We start from the raw sequence: 19,564 nt of genomic DNA, 5'->3' as shown, positions 1-19,564 counted from the left end.
CAAATGGAAAGCATGTCTGTTCCTGTGAAGGTGACTTTCGTGGACTCTTCATGACTCTCGAAACGTAGAATCAATTGAACCGATTGCTTTAAAAGATTCAATGTTTTGAAACTCTGCACGCTGAGGACATCTGCAGGTTGAAGTGTAAATGCAACGAGAACACAGCATGTTTATTGTTCCACAAAATCATTACAATTTTTGTCATTAACTTACATTTACATTTAGTCATTTAGCAGATTCTTGGCAGATGGTTAGCCTAGGTTCAACGTAGCAAGTTTTTATTTTTGTTATATATATATATATATATATATATATATATATATATATATATATATATATATATATATATATACTCTGTGTGTGTGTGTGTGTGTGTATACAAAAAGAAAGCAGTTAGAAAACGAATAGAGAGTGCAAGTCTTAGAGGGTCAAGTGTTTATTTATTTATTTTTTAGAAAACAAAGAGTGCTAGAGTTAGAGGGTTAAATAAAGATGGAAGAGATGTGCAATTACTAATAAATAATAATGTGTCATTACTATACAGTGTAATGTACAACAAATAAATACAATTAAATATATATCTGTATAATATTTTATTTGTCTAAAATAAGTTATAAAATATCTGCATAATATATAATATCTATACATATATAATATCTATCTATATTTCTGTAAAAGAACTAATAAATACACAATAACCAGGGTTCTGTATCTATCACCAGTATATCAAATTTTCTTCAATCTCATACATTTTTACTAAACGAATTCGCTTGTTCCACAACTAGGCATAGCCATTTTTTACAGAAAAAAATTTATTGTTCCCACAATTAATCAATTTATGCTGCTTCTAAGCAGTTTGAATTAATGCGTTTTGAATGCATATTATTATTTAAATAAAATCTAATTAAACTATGCCGTTTTTGTGTTCAGAAATCTTAACTGTTTCTTGCCTGTTTCATGTACGACCTACAGTTTACTGTTATTATTATTACTGTTGTTATTGCAATTCAAATGAATAAAATTAGGACAAATTTTTTTGTAAACACATACGCCGGTTCAAGGATTCACATATATCTGTCCGAAGCATTGATTCAAAACAAATGATTCGGAAGTTCCCGAACTCGCAAAGCACAAGTGACTCAGAGGGAAAGATGGCGGCTGCCTACTTGAGCCACCATCAGAAGGTCCTACGACTCTACAAGAAATCACTGAGACACATCGAGTCGTGGTGTATTTTCAGGTGAATCCAATTTCTAAATTATAATTGTAGTTTTATTTGTGTGTATGTGCATTTATTGGCTGTTTTGAGGAGACAAACACGGCAATCGATCTTAGCCTGTCCTGCTAATCCTCTGTTGAATTACTGCTAACGTTATACAGTTTAGCACATACTAAAATGAACTGTTGCTACATGTCCTGTCATGCACATTGCATTTATGTTAACTGCCATTACAATGCGCTGGGATGCATTTATTTGGTGGGGATCGCTTTGATCAGACTTTTCTTATACTGGGTGGGTGCAATTATGCAATGCGCAGTTTGTGTAGTGCAATGAAGCGAAATCGCAAGAAGAAAGCGTCTCTAGCTATGGCGTTTGAAAATGTCCAAAAATGTAACTTTGCTCCATGCACTCGTCTTGTTTGTTTTAATTCCATTAAATTTAAGACGCTGACGTGACGTAAATCACGTGAGGCAGACGTCACGCGTCATTCACGTGTTGCAGTGAAGTTATGCTCCTTAAATTTTAATCCATTAATTGAGAGTACTCAGAAAAAACTGAATATGTAGCTCCAATGTAATCTCTCATTGAAGGGAAGAATCTTACTAGCCAAAGCTGAAGGTTTGTCAAGGTTAACATATGCTGCTCTCTCTTTGAATGTTGACACTTCTTTAAAAAATTGATGCAATGCTTCTCAACTTTGTTTGGAAGAATACAACTCATTTTATTAGAAAATCTGTATTTATGAACACCATTGAGAAAGGGGGTTTAAACTTTCTTGATTCCACCACTTTAAATTGGGTAAAAAACTTTATCAATAAGCCCTCATCTATATGGAATCTGATCCCTAATGTTTTTTTTTTCCAAACTAGGTGGTTCAAATTTCTTATAAATCTGTAACATCATGAAAATCCCTGTCAAATTATCTCTTTTTCATAGGCAAATGTTATTAGCTTGGTCCCTCATTTTTAAACCCAATTTTACACCTCACTCGTATCTAATCTGGAATAACAACCCAGCTAACACAAATATGCAACTGTTACGTAACTGCAACGTAATCTGGTGACCAAAGTTACGTCGTGGCGACGTAACTAGTTACGTTGTCAACCGGAAAAGTGAAATGTGCGTACACGTCGCCACGATGTAACTTTGTGACATTGCTAGTTCGTAATTGCGACGTCGTGGCAACGTTGCGGATCAATAGTTGTGTGCTGGTAATCAGTTGGTAATTTATTATAATTATTTATTTTCAATGACCAATTATAACCACATATGAACATATTTCACACAAAAATGTAAATTCTGTCATTTAATTACTTACCTTCATGTCGCTCCAAACCCATAAGACCCTTTTGTGCAGAACACAAATGAAGATATTTTTAACAGATGCCTTGTGTACGCAAAAAACAGCAACAACAAAAATATTATGTTTTTATTCACAAATTATGTATATCCAACGCATTTTCACAAAAGCAGCATGAGATGACCAGTTCTCACGCCAACACAACACTGATGCATCATGGTGCTCTCGTGAACATGTTATTTTGTAAAACATCATTCACATCACTTCATAAATTGAGGTTAAACAACTGGGGCCTGTACCATGATGGTGGCTAAACAACCTCAGGGTTACAGGATTAGTTTTGAGTTGACAAAGCCAAACCAGTTCAATCCATGAAGCTGATCATCAACTTTCTCTGTCAACTTCAGGCTTGATCCTGAGTTAATGGAGCTCGTGCACATGAATGTGTGACATCAGTAATGAGCAGCCAATCACATGCCTTGAAACTGTGATTTACTTCTCACGAGAGTCAGTGCAATTCACTACCAAAGATTAAAAGATTGAACAATATGAAGAATTTAAACACATTTACACAGCAAGATGAAACAATCGATCCATGAAAGAGGAAAACTTATCTTACCATATAAGTGCAAGTAAAATTTGTAAAGTTTATAATATTTATACATATAAAAACACTTAAATTGAAACTTCTATGTAGTCATGTTTACAGCTATTGATTCTAAAACGTATTTATATTGCATATTATCTATATGTTTATATTAATTTAAAATAAAAGGGTTTCAGGGTATAATAATTATATAAATAATAAAAAATAATCATCTCTAAAAATCAGATGATTCTATCTTTAAAAATGTTTTTTATTATGTAGCGTCCATTAATTTGGAGTAAGAGAAACTGGAGGAGTGGCTTTATTGCGTCAGAGATGTCACTTTGCTTGAAGCTGATTGGTCAAATTTTGCTTTGAGATCTCTAAACCAGAACATAACCTGCCCCAGAGCAGGTTAGCTGTGGAGCGCAAGTTACTATGGCGATGAACACTGCTAAAAGCCAAACCACTTTCATGGTACCTAAAACCCAGAGTTGGCGCAAACTAAATGAAACTTACCTGAAAATTTCTCAGATTCTAAATTTTTGGTTTAACTAAGACATTAGGTAAATCGGTTCCCTCAGGCGCACCAGTAGATTTCTGCCAGATCTCTGTTCTTCTGGTTTTTCTGCTCCTTCCACCATCCCAATCCTGGATTGAGCCACGACAGAAGTTTCCACTTTGAATGCTTTAGCCTGGAGGTTTTTTCACCAGCATCTAAAGTGAGAAAGAAAACAATAACCCAAATGTAAAAAAAGTAGTAAAAAAATCTAAAATGTAAAAGCATACACTTGAGTTTTCCCTACTGTTAGAGCATTTCTACCTCAGGGCACAAAAGAGTGGGGACTTTCAGGATAAGAACAATTTTCTAGAATTATCCCTATACAGGGCTCCAGACTGTTTTGTGACCGATTTTTCTGCCGGTGCGAGTAAATTTTGTGAGCACTAGCACGACCACCACATTGCCCCAGCTCATAAGCACTGCTATTTCTGTTGCATATGAGAAACATCAAACAGCAAGCGCAACAAAAGCTAGTGAAACCGCGCTACTACTTTGAGCTGTGCAGTGAGGACCGTTTATCAGCTCAGATCAGTGCAGAGCAAACAAACTTCTCCGAGCTCAGAACAGGTTTACTCAGGAAGCAGTGTTGATTTCGTGTTACTGTACTCTAGAGATCCAGTGAGAAGCACTTGAATTTGCTGCAGAATGAATAAGGTTGCCGTGAGCTCTAGTGAGAAGCATTCAAATTCTGCACAGAAATCTGTTATAAACAGTGCTGACATGTAACGCTAACTAGGGGTGGGCGATATGGGAAAAATATCATATCACGATTTTTTATAGAAATATCACGATTCACGATTTTTTATCCCGATTCTTTGTTAGTTTTACTATTTTGGTTTTACAAGTTGTCTGAGCATTACAGCCAAACTAGAAAGACAAAGATGCATGGCAGATATTTAGGCCAAAGTGGGTGAAGATAAAAAATCTTTGTCATTATTTTATTTTTCTTATTAAAAAATAAGAACAAAGATACACATTACAAATACACATAATATACAAATAAAACAAACAGTGCTTTATTTCCAGGTACAATAGGTGTATTTAGCAGAGCATTCAATGAAATTGAATGAACAAATATAAAAATAAAACACTAGATAGACTGATTCCTAAAGCAACTGTATTAAAGTTTTTCAGTCAAGAATAGTGAGTGATTTTTCTCTTTGTGTTTTGTTGTTTTGTTAACGTTAAATGAATAGTTCCCCCACAAATTAATATTCTGTCATCTGTCTGTCAATTCTGTCATAATGTTGTATTTTTATATCATCATTTACTCAAAAGTTGTTTTAAACCGGAATGAGTTTCTTTCTTCTGCTGAACATTTATAAATGCCATTTTGAAGAAGGTGGAAAACCAAACAGTTGCTGGTCCTCAGTGACTTCCATAGGATTTTTCTTTCCTACTATCAAAGTCAATGTAGACCAGCAACTGTTTGGTTTTCCACTGAGTAAATAATGACAGAAATTCAATTTTAGGGTGAACTATCCCTTTAATGACAGTCGACAGCATGTTTAGTGTCCTGTCCCTTTAAGAGCTGCACGCATCTAATATACAGTACAGGCACGCATCCGTTTCTCTCTTAACTATTTACTTTCATTTTAGAGATAACCAACTCAGTCTGTATGTAAACCTTGTGTGTTTTGACAGTATTAGCGCAAAATATAACTTAGTTGAGTAATCAGGCGCTGTTAGACAGGCGTTTTAGTGCGCGTGCTTCAGGTGTATGCGCTCAGAACAAGCGCACGTCAGACCAGCGCGCGAATTAAACATTTAACCAGCAAGGCTTGTATGCAAATAATGTACTTTTGCGATCGCGAATAAGTGCAGTGTCCTGTCTGAGTAACTCTACTGCTGTATGTCGTGTTGTACAGTACATAGAGACGGCGGCGCCAGAACTGTATTTGACAATGTGCACGGTAGCGCGATACTACGATATTTCTTCAAAAGCAGATCGTGGAGACATTTTTATCGCCCACGATCAAAAATCGTCATATCGCACACCCCTAACGCTAACTATAACCATGGTGTTTCATTACATTATGCATATCAGGGTTTGCACAAACCTTTGAGAGAGAAATTCAAGCACATTTAAGTATTTCACACAGCTATTTACAGCACTTTAAAACTCTAAAAAGCATACAATTAAAATGTTATTTTTAAAGGGATGACCAATATATACTTTGTGGTAAACAAACACATTTGTAAAATTAAAAAAAAGGGGCATCAAATTACCACTATAACCAGTAGATGGCAGCAGAGGAACACTTATAGGCTTATTAGTCATTAATTTCTACTTTTTACTTTACATTTTGAAATGATAAAATCACTATTATAAAATTTTAAATCAAGAAAACAAATTTTGTAAACGTTTGCTCTTTTTTTGTGTATGAAGTAAGAAAAGTCACAAAATGCCTTGAAAAACAAACTTCTCTGACTGAATCACACAAAGCAAGAGAGCTCCTTTTATAATCACTGAAGTTGTTGGTCAGTTCCATATAATACTACAGAAGAATAATGGTACATTTAATAAGCGTAGAATGTTAATTTTCTATATAAAACTTACATTTTGCACGTTACTGTTGTTAATAAAAGTATTTTAAAAGTATAAAAAATGTTGTGATTCCTAACTCAAGCTCAGTGCTTTACTGTCACATGTGCATTACCAATGTGTAATATTACTAGTAACTACACATATTAATGCAAAACTATAATAATTTTATGATTTAATTATCTTTATTTTTAATACTGCCCACACACCACCCCAAGCGCTACCAAATCTGCTTCTGGCGCCACCATCTGTAGAACTTAGTGGCGCTGGTGCCACTGCTCTCAAAAGTTAGTCTGGAGCCCTGCTATATATGCATTGCAAATGTGGTACAATTAAAATTACTATGCAAGTACTAAAAAAAAAAAGTCAGCAGCTGAAATTTTACAAGGATAGTACATAAGAACCGCACCAAAACAGTGACTCTAAAGTGGTTATAAAAACCAAACCAAATATAAATACTGAGAATGTGTTTGACATTAAAAAAGAAAAGAAAAAAGAACTTACACAGCAAAAGATGCAGTGACCTGTGGCTAAATGGCCTTTGGTTTTATGTAGCTGTGATTGACACAAACAAAAGGGGAAAAAAGATAATAGCGTCGCTGAATATGAGTCAAATATTGCATATCTCTGTACAAATTAAAGTGTACTCATTCTTAATGAGTGATTATTAACTAATCAGTATGTCAGGGGTTCTCAACTCTGGCCCTCAAGGTCCACTGTCATACAGAAGGTGCGTCTCAATCAGCTTCATTGTTCGCTAGGTTGTAAATTTAATATATTGTGCACACAAATTCAGGCACTGGTAAGGACAGTGGCTCACTACACACTGGTGACTATTTTCATCCTCATTGTACAACATCACTTATTTTCATCCTCATTGTACAACATCACTACTGACATTTATGCACAACAGTAAAACTGATATATTTTTTTTATGCTATTTTCAGCACATTATGATAAATACTTTGTTACATGTATGTGCAAGATTTCAGTCACGTGTCATTTTGTAGCGAATTATCTCTTAAGTTTTGAGCTTCAGAACTTCCTATAAGGGAACATAGTGAGCATCGATGCTTCCTGGTTTTCACAGCTTTTTTAGGGAGCAAACTAAATTTTGTGATTGAGACAGCCCTTAAACACTGACTACTGAGCAAGGGACCTGAGTGATTCACGCCCAGAGTTTAGGTCCACACCTGATCACGCTCACCTGTTTGTGACTTTATATTTAGTAAAACTGAAGAACTTGATTAGTTTGTTCATGTGCACCGCACTAGGTTGGAGCAAAACTCTGCATGTAAGTGGACCTTGAGAGACAATGTTGAGATCTCCTAACATGACAATTCAGAGAGGCAGGATGACTTCTAGATTGATGACTTACAACACTGGTGTCCAGTCCTGGGCATGGAGGACCAACGTTCTGCAGAGTTTCTGGTGATACTTGATCAACTGCTCAGGTCTGCTTAATTGGGGTTGGAGCTAAACCAAACAAAAAAAAAGAGAAAGACAAAATAGTTAAATTATGATTCATAAATATGCACAACATCTGAAAATGCGCAAAGATGAGAAGAAAGCAATGTGTTTAATGAGAACTTTCAACCCACTGAAAAATAAGAATCAATTCATTTTTATTTATTCTTGTTATTCTTATTATTATTCTTCAAATAAATTATAATTACCTTTTGGTTTATTGATGATTTTCAGTCTCTGAAATAGAAACATTCTATCAATTATGGATGGCATCATACATATGTAACGATATTTAATAGGAGATCTAACACCATGTCTACACCGGATGGCGCAACAAAATGCAATAGAACCTATAATTATATGATGATGTCTACACTGGATGCGGTGCGGTGCAACACAACAAATCCCTGACCGTAAACTGATGCCTCATTCTATTTATGACGTACTGACACAAAGTTCAGATGATTTTCAATGGTCCCTTTGTCGCGTCCAGTGTAGACACGGTTTGAGAGTGTCTAGCTTGGGTATAGAGAATGGGAATCTATGTCATTGTGCATTGCATTCTGGGTATACAATACAAATCACCAGAGGAAAAGATGACTATTTACGTTAATATTTTTAAGAGCTTCTGGCATTTTATTAGAATAAATGAATGAATATTCGAATCCCTTGTGTTATTAAAGATTGTGGTCAGTTATTTATGTTTTTGAAATAAGTCTCTGTTCACCAAGAATGGGGTGGTGATGGCGCAGTGGATAAGACACATGCCTTTGGTGTGAGAGACCAGGGTTCGAATCCACTGTGAGACACAAATGTGTCCCTGAGCAAGACACTTAACCCCTAGTTGCTCCAGAGGCGTGCGACCTCTGACATACTCACCTAAAGGATTATTAGGAACACCATACTAATACTGTGTTTGACCCCCTTTCGCCTTCAGAACTGATTCAACAAGGTGCTGAAAGCATTCTTTAGAAATGTTGGCCCATATTGATAGGATAGCATCTTGCAGTTGATGGAGATTTGTGGGATGCACATCCAGGGCACGAAGCTCCTGTTCCACCACATCCCAAAGATGCTCTATTGGGTTGAGATCTGGTGACTGTGGGGGCCATTTTAGTACAGTGAACTCATTGTCATGTTCAGGAAACCAATTTGAAGTGATTTGAGCTTTGTGACATGGTGCATTATCCTGCTGGAAGTAGCCATCAGAGGATGGGTACATGGTGGTCATAAAGGGATGGACATGGTCAGAAACAATGCTCAGGTAGGCTGTGGCATTTAAACGATGCCCAATTGGCACTAAGGGGCCTAAAGTGTGCCAAGAAAACATCCCCCACACCATTACACCACCACCACCAGCCTGCACAGTGGTAACAAGGCATGATGGATCCATGTTCTCATTCTGTTTACACCAAATTCTGACTCTACCAACTGAATGTCTCAACAGAAATCGAGACTCATCAGACCAGGCAACATTTTTCCAGTCTTCAACCATCCAATTTTGGTGAGCTCGTGCAAATTGTAGCCTCTTTTTCCTATTTGTAGTGGAGATGAGTGGTACCCGGTGGGGTCTTCTGCTGTTGTAGCCCATCCGCCTCAAGGTTGTGCGTGTTGTGGCTTCACAAATGCTTTGCTGCATACCTCGGTTGTAACGAGTGGTTATTTCAGTCAAAGTTGCTCTTCTATCAGCTTGAGTCGGCCCATTCTCCTCTGACCTCTAGCATCAACAAGGCATTTTCGCCCACAGGACTGCCGCATACTGGATGTTTTTCCCTTTTCACACCATTCTTTGTAAACCCTAGAAATGGTTGTGCATGAAAATCCCAGTAACTGAGCAGATTGTGAAATACTCAGACCGGCCCGTCTGGCACCAACAACCATGCCATGCTCAAAATTGCTTACATCACCTTTCTTTCCCATTCTGACATTCAGTTTGGAATTCAGGAGATTGTCTTGACCAGGACCACACCCCTAAATGCATTGAAGCAACTGCCATGTGATTGGTTGATTAGATAATTACATTAATGAGAAATTGAACAGGTGTTCCTAATAATCCTTTAGGTGAGTGTATATAGCAATTGTAAGTCGCTTTGGATAAAAGCGTCAGCTAAATGAATAAATGTAAATGTAAGAAAACTGCATTTATTTGATCATAAATAAAAACAGTAATATTATGAAATATTGTTATTTAAAATAATTTATGCGAATATATTGTAAAATGTAATTTATTCTAGTTTTCGCAAAGCGTGATTTCTGAAGGATCATGTGACACTGAAAACAGGCATAATGATGCTGAAAATACAGCTTTGATCACTTTTTAACCTGTTACCGTTCACCAGAGCGACGTCGCACTGAACGCTCTTTGTTTGCATTAGTGTTGTCAAAAATATCCATTTCGATAAATATCGATACTGAAATATCTGAACAGTACCAATATTAATTTCCTTTAGTATCGATACACCGATACTAGCCGAGCTTTCACTTCTCGCCAAAGGCGCGTGGACAAGCACCACACGTGACCGCACTCGTCTCCTTCGCTCTGGTTAAATAGCAAAAGTGAAGTGAATAGAAAGATGACTGCTCTGGTTGTTAAAGAACACAGCAGGAGCGCTATCTGTAGGGATCTATGATCTCCGCGATGCAGAGACGCACGGAATCCAGTCATAAACACAGAATATACAGTTTAACGCGGAATGTCATGGAATTTGTCAAAGTTTGGATGAATTAATCAAAAGTAGGTCATTACACTTAAATCAAATCGCGATATGGACTAGTATCTGTAAATATTAAGCTGCAAAAGTCGATTTAAATATGAATCCTGCATGTTCTGCGCGTCTCTGTGTGAATGTGCTGCACGTGCGGTTTTGTTTACTATGTGGCGCTCGCGGTGATTTCAGCGTCTGCCGTCTCAATGAGGACATAAATACATCAACAATATCTCCAGAACTGATCTGAAAGGCACTTTACGAGCATTTTGCCATTTTAATTTGAGTAAAACTAGCGTCATATCATACACACACAGAACTTTAGAAGTATTCACGGCAACCCGTCAAAATAAAAGTTCGGATTAACAGCCTATTAAAGACCGTGTGCCAGAAATAGGCTATATTACTATTATTTAGTAGAATGTACATAAGGTAAGAAAAAAATAAAACATTTCATACGGCCCTAAACGTGTCATTTTTGTTACACTTTTAATAAATTAAATGTTAAATTGTATAATTTTCATGATTTTAATGAATTAGACATGCTTTTAGATTAATAGCATTTAATTTGACCATTAAAAAAAAAAGAGTCCAGAAAAATTCATACGGAAAAAAACGGAATCCGGAAAAATTCAAATGGAAAAAATTGAATGTAATATTTTGGTTATGAAGCAAATGAGAATATCAACAAATAGAACTTTGGATTTTAATTAGTACATGGGTCCGTGTAACGGTTTGCAGTTCTTTGTTCAATTTGCAGCATCAAAATTAACCAGATAAAATTTGGCTTCAAACTTTCATTTTTCGTTTTTTTCAAATACCTCACAAACGAATCATTGTCTCTCTGTTTGATTTTCCAGTCTACAAGTTTAGGTTGTGGCATCCGAATAAGATTTTTGAACAAACATAAAACATGACTCGTTATTCTGATTTTCCATTTTTTGTGTTTTGCGCTCGCGGTTGGTCCGTACCATTACTGCCGGGGGACGGAATGGGGGATTACTATAAGCCTGCAGCGGACCCAGAGCGCTGCCGCTTTATGTATAGGCAGGGTGCGATTTGCCGGGGGGACCTTTAATGCTTTAATGTCCCGTTTAAATCAAATGATTCGGGATACGTGCTTTAATGTCCCGTTTAAATCAAATTGTTCGCAATACGCACTTTAAAGTCCCGTTTTGAATCAAATAATTCGCAATACGGGCTTTAAAGTCCCGTTTAAACAACTGATTCGCGATCCGATTGAAGCGCTTCCAAACAGTGGTCTGATTCGGAGTTTCAAAAAGCTCCCTTGATAGGCTACTTTGTTGTTTGCTCGCTTTATCAATTTATTCGTTGTTTGAAATAATCATTACAATTAATAGGCCTAACTTACAATATTTTTATTAAATTGTGATCACGTTAGACAGTTTCAGTCGTTTTAAAAACATTTCATGACGTGACACTCATTACCTGGTATACTTGCCTAAAAAGACTGGTATCTAATGTGCGTTGTTAAACGATTACACTAATAGTTTGGTCAACCTCCGCCTATATGGAGACAGAATATATAGGCTATATTTTGTGTGTGTGTGTTCGGGTTTTTCTATCCCGATGGGGACTGCAACTTGAATGAGCACTGACTCATGGGTCTCCGTAGGAACCTAAATTAGGTCCCCATGGGGAAACAAGTTTATACAGAATGATGTTTCATTTATTTATTTTATTCATATTTTTGTTAAACCAAAAAAAATGCATAAAGTTGTTTTATGTTTATAGGGGAATGTTTAAGGTAAGGGGACATACAGCCATGAAGAACAACAGGAATATTTAAGAAATGCCGTCTAATCCAGGCCACAGACGTTCAGAGATTAGTTACATTCCTGCTCCAACACACTGTAGTTTTCAAATAATATTCTGATTCCTAGCTAAATCAGGTGATATTTAAAAGTGTTCTTTGTTTCTGTGCTGCATCTTTAGAGCAAGTGCTAAGCCCTTTTAGTCCATCCATCCACCAAATGTCATGCCTTCACATGCCTTATAAATGACAGCTGTGCTCACATTTGTTCCCCTTTTATTTGTTAAACCATTAGAGGACTGTGATCTCTACTTCTTATCCAATATTTTGTGTGTAATTACCAATGCAAGTGCCTTATGTTCTATAAATCGTGGAAGTCGTGGCCTAATGGTTAGAGAGTCGGACTTGTAATCCAAAGGTTGCGGGTTCGAGTCTCCGGCCGGCAGGGCTTGTAGGTGGGGGGAGTGAATGTCCAGCGCTCTCTCCACCCTCAATACCACGACTGAGGTGCCCTTGAGCAATACACCGAACCCCCAACTGCTCCCAGTGGGCATAAATGGCTGCCCACTGCTCCGGGTATGTGTTCACGGTGTGTGTGTGTGTTCACTGCTGGGTGTGTGTGTGTGTTCACTGCTGTGTGTGTGTGTGTGCACGTTGGATGGGTTAAATGCAGAGCACGAATTCCGAGTATGGGTCACCATACTTGGCAGTATGTCACTTCACCTTCACCTATAAATGCACTTCTCATTTTTATGTATGCTCATGTTAGATACATTTTAATTTATATTTGAAGATCTAGCTGAGCACTGTCTCTGTTCTTTTCAGGTGTGTTTAACTAGGGTTTAAGATAAACACTGTGACCAAGAATAAACATAGATTAACATACCGGTGGATTAAACAAAGCATGACATAGTAGTGATATGTTCTGCTTCAGCATCATAATTAACAACAATCCTTGGAAATCACTCAGAAAAGATCTGATTAAAGAAATAGGTATGCCTTTAAAGGACAGCTAGATTCTACTGGGTACCAGCACATGAAGGGATTTCTAGAAAAGAAGCTGCAGATGAGTTAGCAAAAGGTTTAAAACAGAGGTGCTCTAGCTCCAACCAGCACCAATATAGTTTCTAGTAATCCCATCTGCTTATCTGGTGTGTTTAATACCAGAACGATATATGAAAGAAAAGGGGTAATGAGAGAGAAAAAAAAGTTAATATTGCACAAGCAGTCCAGTAGATCAGAAAAAAGATCTGAAGAAATGTCAGGAGAGGCATTTGCACTTGGAACAGTAGGTGGCGGTGCGCGCTCTTGACAGAAGAAGCTACGGAATCTGCGTCATTGTCAACGACTGGGCGTGGACACACATCATACAAGAAGGCCAAAAGATGAATGAGTTGTATCAGCTGCAGTTCCTCTACTAACCTGCGGATTATACTTTCGTAATCATCAAGCGCACTCCACTCACACATCGTACAGAAAATCTGTAAAGTCACAGTTAACAGTCACAGTAGCCAATAACTTTTTGCAACTTATTAAAGCGGCAGCGCTCTGGGTCCGCTGCAGGCTTAAAGTAATCCCCCATTCCGTCCCCCGGCAGTAATGGTACGGACCAACGGCGAGCGCAAAACACAAAAAATGGAAAATCAGAATAACGAGTCATGTTTTATGTTTGTTCAAAAATCTTATTCGGATGCCACAACCTAAACTTGTAGACTGGAAAATCAAACAGAGAGACAATTATTCGTTTGTGAGGTATTTGAAAAAAACGAAAAATGAAAGTTTGAAGCCAAATTTTATCTGGTTAATTTTGATGCTGCAAATTGAACAAAGAACTGCAAACCGTTACACGGACCTTACATGTATTAGTAAACGTTAGTTTCAATTAACATTTAACTAAGATTAATAAAAGATTAATAAATAAATCAACAAATGCAGTACCTCAAGACATTTTTTTGTTCATGTAAAATATACCGCATGTTCTCGACTTGTTACATTTATCTTTAAATTAAAAAAATTACCCCCTTAATATTGTGGCAGTTTTTTTCTCCGTGGTATCGAAAATGGTATCGAGTATCGATATTTTTCAAGGTATCGTATCGAAGTTAGAAATTCCAGTATCGTGACAACACTAGTTTGCATGTGTCATTGTTTTCTAATAGAATAAATGAAACGGGACAAAGTTAATCTTGACAAACTATATATCATTCTGAGGGTCTAAGCCTCAAGCATCGACGACAGATCGCTGTTTTTCGATGGAAAGCTTATAAGGAATGAGTGGCACAAATTTGCTACATTTGTGTAAGCAGTACACATCCAAACACGCAGAGTAAAAAAGCCGTACGTACCTTTATCATTGTAATAACGAGCCACAAACGCGTCCACTGCTGAAATCCCAGTTTAGTTAGAGAGGTAAGGGTCCACAGAACAACATCCCAGCGAGCACTTTTAGTCCAGCGAAACAATAACGTTGTAATAAGGATGAATATTCCTTTGTTTACATTTCATTTCTTCAGAGAGTTATTGTTCGCGTCCGTTATGGAATAAATTACGCTCAAAAACAGCGTCTTGGTGGTAAAAAAACAACACGGTGTTGCAGCATACAGTTTTACAAACATAATGAGACCGTCCACGGAAAAAAAAGTCTCAGAAAAGCGGAATATAGATTATTTGAATTTGGCGCTCCCTCCTGCCGGCAGTGACGCAACTGTCATCTGAGCGGGGCGTAACTTAGCGATCTGCTTTATCCATAAAAAACTGTTTTTTTTTCTTCTACATTTTTTATGTGTGTGTGTGTATTGTATGGGGAATGTGGCCGTGTCTGCATGATTATAATATGTATGGACGCACATCAACGTGTTTATTAGCGACTCTATGACGGCTATCATTGTGATTCATTGATCAGCTATTATTGATTATATGGCCCATCTGTATGATTATCATCTGAATGGAAGCACATCAGCATGTGTTTACTGACTCTATGACCATGTCTGGCAATATCACTTCACGTCTGGCAGTGATATTTATCATTGTAATAACGAATAACGAAGAATACTTCAGTATACATACTATATACAAAGCATTTTTTTCTATTTTTTTTTTTCCTTTTTTATTACTCAAATAATTATTTTTGTATTTTTTAGTGCTCAAATAAATCTGTCTATTATTTTATAATTGAAAAACTATGCAGGAACATGTATAATAACTAAAATAGCTTGTATAATTCTGCAATCCATTTGGTGGTTATTTTTCCTCAAACAGGGGGGTGGGGGGACTATAAATAGTTTCAGAAAAAATATTGCAGGAATCTCATTTTTCATGGTATCTTCTTCAAATTTGAAATATGAACTCATGAGACACATGGCTTTCGATCCATTACTTTTTTGGATTGCTCCAGGACTTATTTCATGTATTTGTATATGAAATAAAAAAACATTCAGTGTGGAAAAATATTTTTCAAGGCACGTCAGTGCCTATAACTTTTTATCTTTTTGAGCATTATCAACTCTGGATGATAGATAGTAAAGCCCAGAGTCTCTTCTTTCCAAAGATACCTAATTTGTTTGTGTAAGCACACTTTGTCACAAACTGTTACCATTTTAATTTAGGTAGGTTATTTTCACCTGCGAGGCCCCAAATGGGGGTGAAGGTTAACAGGTTAAAGCATACAGAAATAGAAAATGGTTAAAAAAAGGTAATTTCACAATATTACTGTTTTACTGTATTTTAATCAAATAAATGCAGCAGTGGTGAGCATAAAAGACTTCTTTCGAATACATGACAAATCTGACCCTTAAACTTTAGGCAGTGTATGTTTGAGGTATTACTTACTAGTCATATGGTTCATAATGTCTAGAGATGTTCTTCGACAGGAGATACGCTCCAACTCTAGTGCACAGCCATCAGCGTGGAAGAATCTAGGAACATAAACAATCTCTCACAGAGTCAACAATATTTATTATACAATGCCAGGTTTATTTAAACTATAGCAGAGGTGAAATGCAGAAAACAAAAATAATTAACAGAATATACAATTTAATAACAATGTACATTATAGGTTTACTTATTTAGTAATGCTCTTACAGTGTTACTTATGTTTGGACATCAAAGCCCTTTTAAAATAACTAACAAGCAAACACACACACAATTTTGTAAAAGAAAATTACAGATGCATGGTGATATAGGCAAAATATGTTGTGAAAGATGCATATAAAGTTATTTAAGCTTTCTCAGATCACCTGTGTTTTCTATTTCTCTGTCAGCAGCTTCCTTCAGAAATGGTTTAAATCAGTGTGTAATAGAGGGTTTTTTCTGACACTTCTGAAATCACAGAACAAGTGGTATCAATATGTGTTTAAAGATCCATGGAGACTTCCTCCGCTCCAGCTCAGCGCGCGCACATTAAAGCACGTAGAAGTCACGCAGAATTTATGTAAATATAATATATAATACAATAGCTTTAGAAATGGTAAACATGGTGTAGAAATAACAATGAAAAAACATTGATTAAAAATTAAGGCGTATAAATAGGAATATATTTTTTCGTACACATGCATGCATCATGAACAATTTTTAAACTTTGTTTTATGTATTTTTCAAATATATTTCAATATATTTAACAGTTCTACTTTTCTATGGGTGTAATTAATGTGAATTTATTAATAGGGCCATATAAAGGTAGTTTATTATGGTTTTTGAACTACTGAGATGTTTAATATATTTTTAAGGATGCATTATAGGCATATTAATATTATATAAATGATTGTTAACAGGTGTTAACACACAGCACAAGCGTTTTCAACGAGATAAATTGCCCCCAGTGGGTTTTGCCATGCCAAATATACAGTATATTTACATATAGTTTGCGAATATTAATAACAAATAATCTATGGGATGTGCAGGTTGTGCGGGGACATAACTTGAAACTATTTCTACATCTATTTCTTCACTTCCTATATTAAAAGCAGTCGTCCATATTTGACTTGGTGAAAAGAAACACATTTTATCTTTAAGGAATGTTCAATCTTGTGTCTGAAGTTTAATTAAATAGCATTATGGTAATACGAGGTTGCAGTTACGTTGTCAGTAAGTCATTAAGTCACCAACATATTACGATTAGAGTACCTATCTGGGACGTTCTTGGTTATCTTGTTACGTTAGGAGGATGTACTGACGACATTGTGAGTTGGTAATGGGATGGTAATGAAATTACTTGCATACGACGTTGTGGTTACGTGGTGGGACTATTGGTAAGTCATGAAATTACCAAAAATTACCAATACGTTACGTAACGGTTATGTCTTGTGTTAGCAGGGAAGAATCTACTGTATAAACAGAATTTTTTTTTTTTTTTTTTTTTTTAAATTGGTTTAAAAATGGTATTTTTGTATCTCAACTTTTCAATCAAAATGGTTCAATCTGTAATTAGTTTTTAGAGAGTTTGCAATTGTTGCTGATGCAGTGCCACATGGAGTTCTCATGCTTTTTAGAGGTCTTTCTTTTCCAATCTCATGTCACTCTTTGTAAAACATTTGTTGGAAAACAGTGCCTTTCGTCATCCAAGTCAAAAAACAATAAGAAAATTAGAGTTTTGTTTCAGATGGAGTCTATTTCTGTGCCTTATGTATTGGCTTTCATGATTGTGAAAAAAAGGTGATACTTATTTCATAAACCTTATTTTCTTGTTAGCTAAATATCATATTTATAAATGTAAATTTTCCAAATGTACCCCTCTTTTTGTAAGATTCAAACTTGAATTGAAAATGTATTTTAAATCTATTGAATTCTCCACAGACTTGAATGCAATAAGAGCAGTGGCTTTGTTGAAGGACTTCGCACTTCCTCTGGACTGAAAAACTGAATGACCCTGGACTGTTGTGATTTGACGATGACTATTGTTTTTTTTTCATGCATTCAATAAAAAAAAAAAAAGGTACGTTCACGGCAAAAAAAAAAAAAAAAGGTGCATTCAAGCCGTATTGTAATAACCTTATGGCGTTCGGCTGGGGACTTTAATATGACATTGTTACATGCACTCTCACTGAACGAGACGTCTATGGAAACCAGACGGGGCCAAAAGTCTTTAAACGGAACGCGTGAAATTTGACCGCGTCAACACACACAATTTGTCTGCGTTAACGTGGCAATTTTGAGCACGTTTCTTTTGTACGTGTCGACACGCACATTTTGGCCGTGTTAAAGCATCGATTTTTGCCGCGTTTATTTGGTACGTGTAAAGACACAGTTTGACCTTAAGGCGGCAATTTGGCGCATTTGTGTCTCTACACACACATTCTGACCGTGTTAAGGCACTGCTAGTAAATTAATAAATGTAATGAAATGAGAAATGTAAAGAGTTTTGTTGTTGTTTTCTTTTGATGGGTTATTACTCTCCCAGGTCCCTGTACCTTCTGGTCATTTGAACAAAAATTTAAGCTAGATGTTTCTCTTTTTTTCATGGGTAAAAAAAAAAAGATTATGCATTTTTTTTTTTTTGACAGCTGTCTCGTCACACATGCTCATACCAAAGATACAAAATAAACAAAGATACATCAACAAAATACACAAAACAAACTGTACAAAACATAAAAATAAAACCTGCTGAGAGCAACAAAACAAAACCTGAATACTAGCTTCAAGGTACAACCCGACACGGCCGTCTCGCATCAGACATCAACATAGCTTCAGTATTTGGCTTCACAAACAACAGCCTACGGCCGCCCGTGGCCTGACTCCCCCTTCACACAGGTACCCTCGCATGTATATTCAACCCTCCCACCAAACATCAGCGGAACATACCATCAGCAGGGGTCGCTTAACACCCATGACAGGAAATTTTAGGAAGGAATTTTCAGGAAGTTTAACACAACTTCACTATTCACACATACACATACAACTGATAATCATGATTACGAATATCACAGTTAATCAAACACAAACAATCACACTTAGAATGAGACAATTACCATATCAAAACATTCAAATGAATCCCCGTGCCCATAAATGGTATAACCATTAATTAACAAAGGAATTCCAAATATCACGTCATCAGAACGCACCTCTCCTGAACTCAGGATCACACCGGCAATTCATATTACGAAATGTATTACACAATAAACATATGCAAAACAAAATAAATATGAAACCTTTAACGTCTCTTGTCCCCTTTTTATACTCCACTACAAGACACAATTTGAACCCTAGACATTGGCTCCTTACACATCAAATCATAAACATAAACGGCAAATCCATAAACACAATAACACTGTGAACTGATGTTCACAAGGCAACCTTGTTCATCACACTAGTTTTTTTTTATTTTTTATAAATCATCCAAGCACCCGATTCCTGGCCATTTCTAATATAGATTTGATATGACTAAATATTATTAAATTGTAGAGAAATTC

General features: G+C 36.3%; 1 protein-coding gene across 1 annotated transcript in view; it reads left to right on the top strand.

Moving 5' to 3' along the window:
- The first annotated feature begins 1,112 nt into the window (after positions 1-1,112).
- Positions 1,113-19,564, top strand: part of LOC306878059 (NADH dehydrogenase [ubiquinone] 1 beta subcomplex subunit 9-like) — an 87,388-nt gene continuing 68,936 nt past the window's right edge. The window contains exon 1 of the mRNA XM_079430155.1: positions 1,113-1,240. Within this exon, the coding sequence (XP_079286281.1) occupies positions 1,152-1,240 (89 nt within the window). The 5' untranslated portion in view covers positions 1,113-1,151. The remainder of the gene's footprint in view (positions 1,241-19,564) is intronic.

Source organism: Barbus barbus (assembly GCF_936440315.1).
Source record: "Barbus barbus genome assembly, chromosome: 12".
NCBI lineage: Eukaryota > Metazoa > Chordata > Actinopteri > Cypriniformes > Cyprinidae > Barbus > Barbus barbus.
The sequence above is the reverse complement of the archived record's forward strand: the minus strand, read 5'-3'. Positions and strand labels throughout refer to the sequence as shown.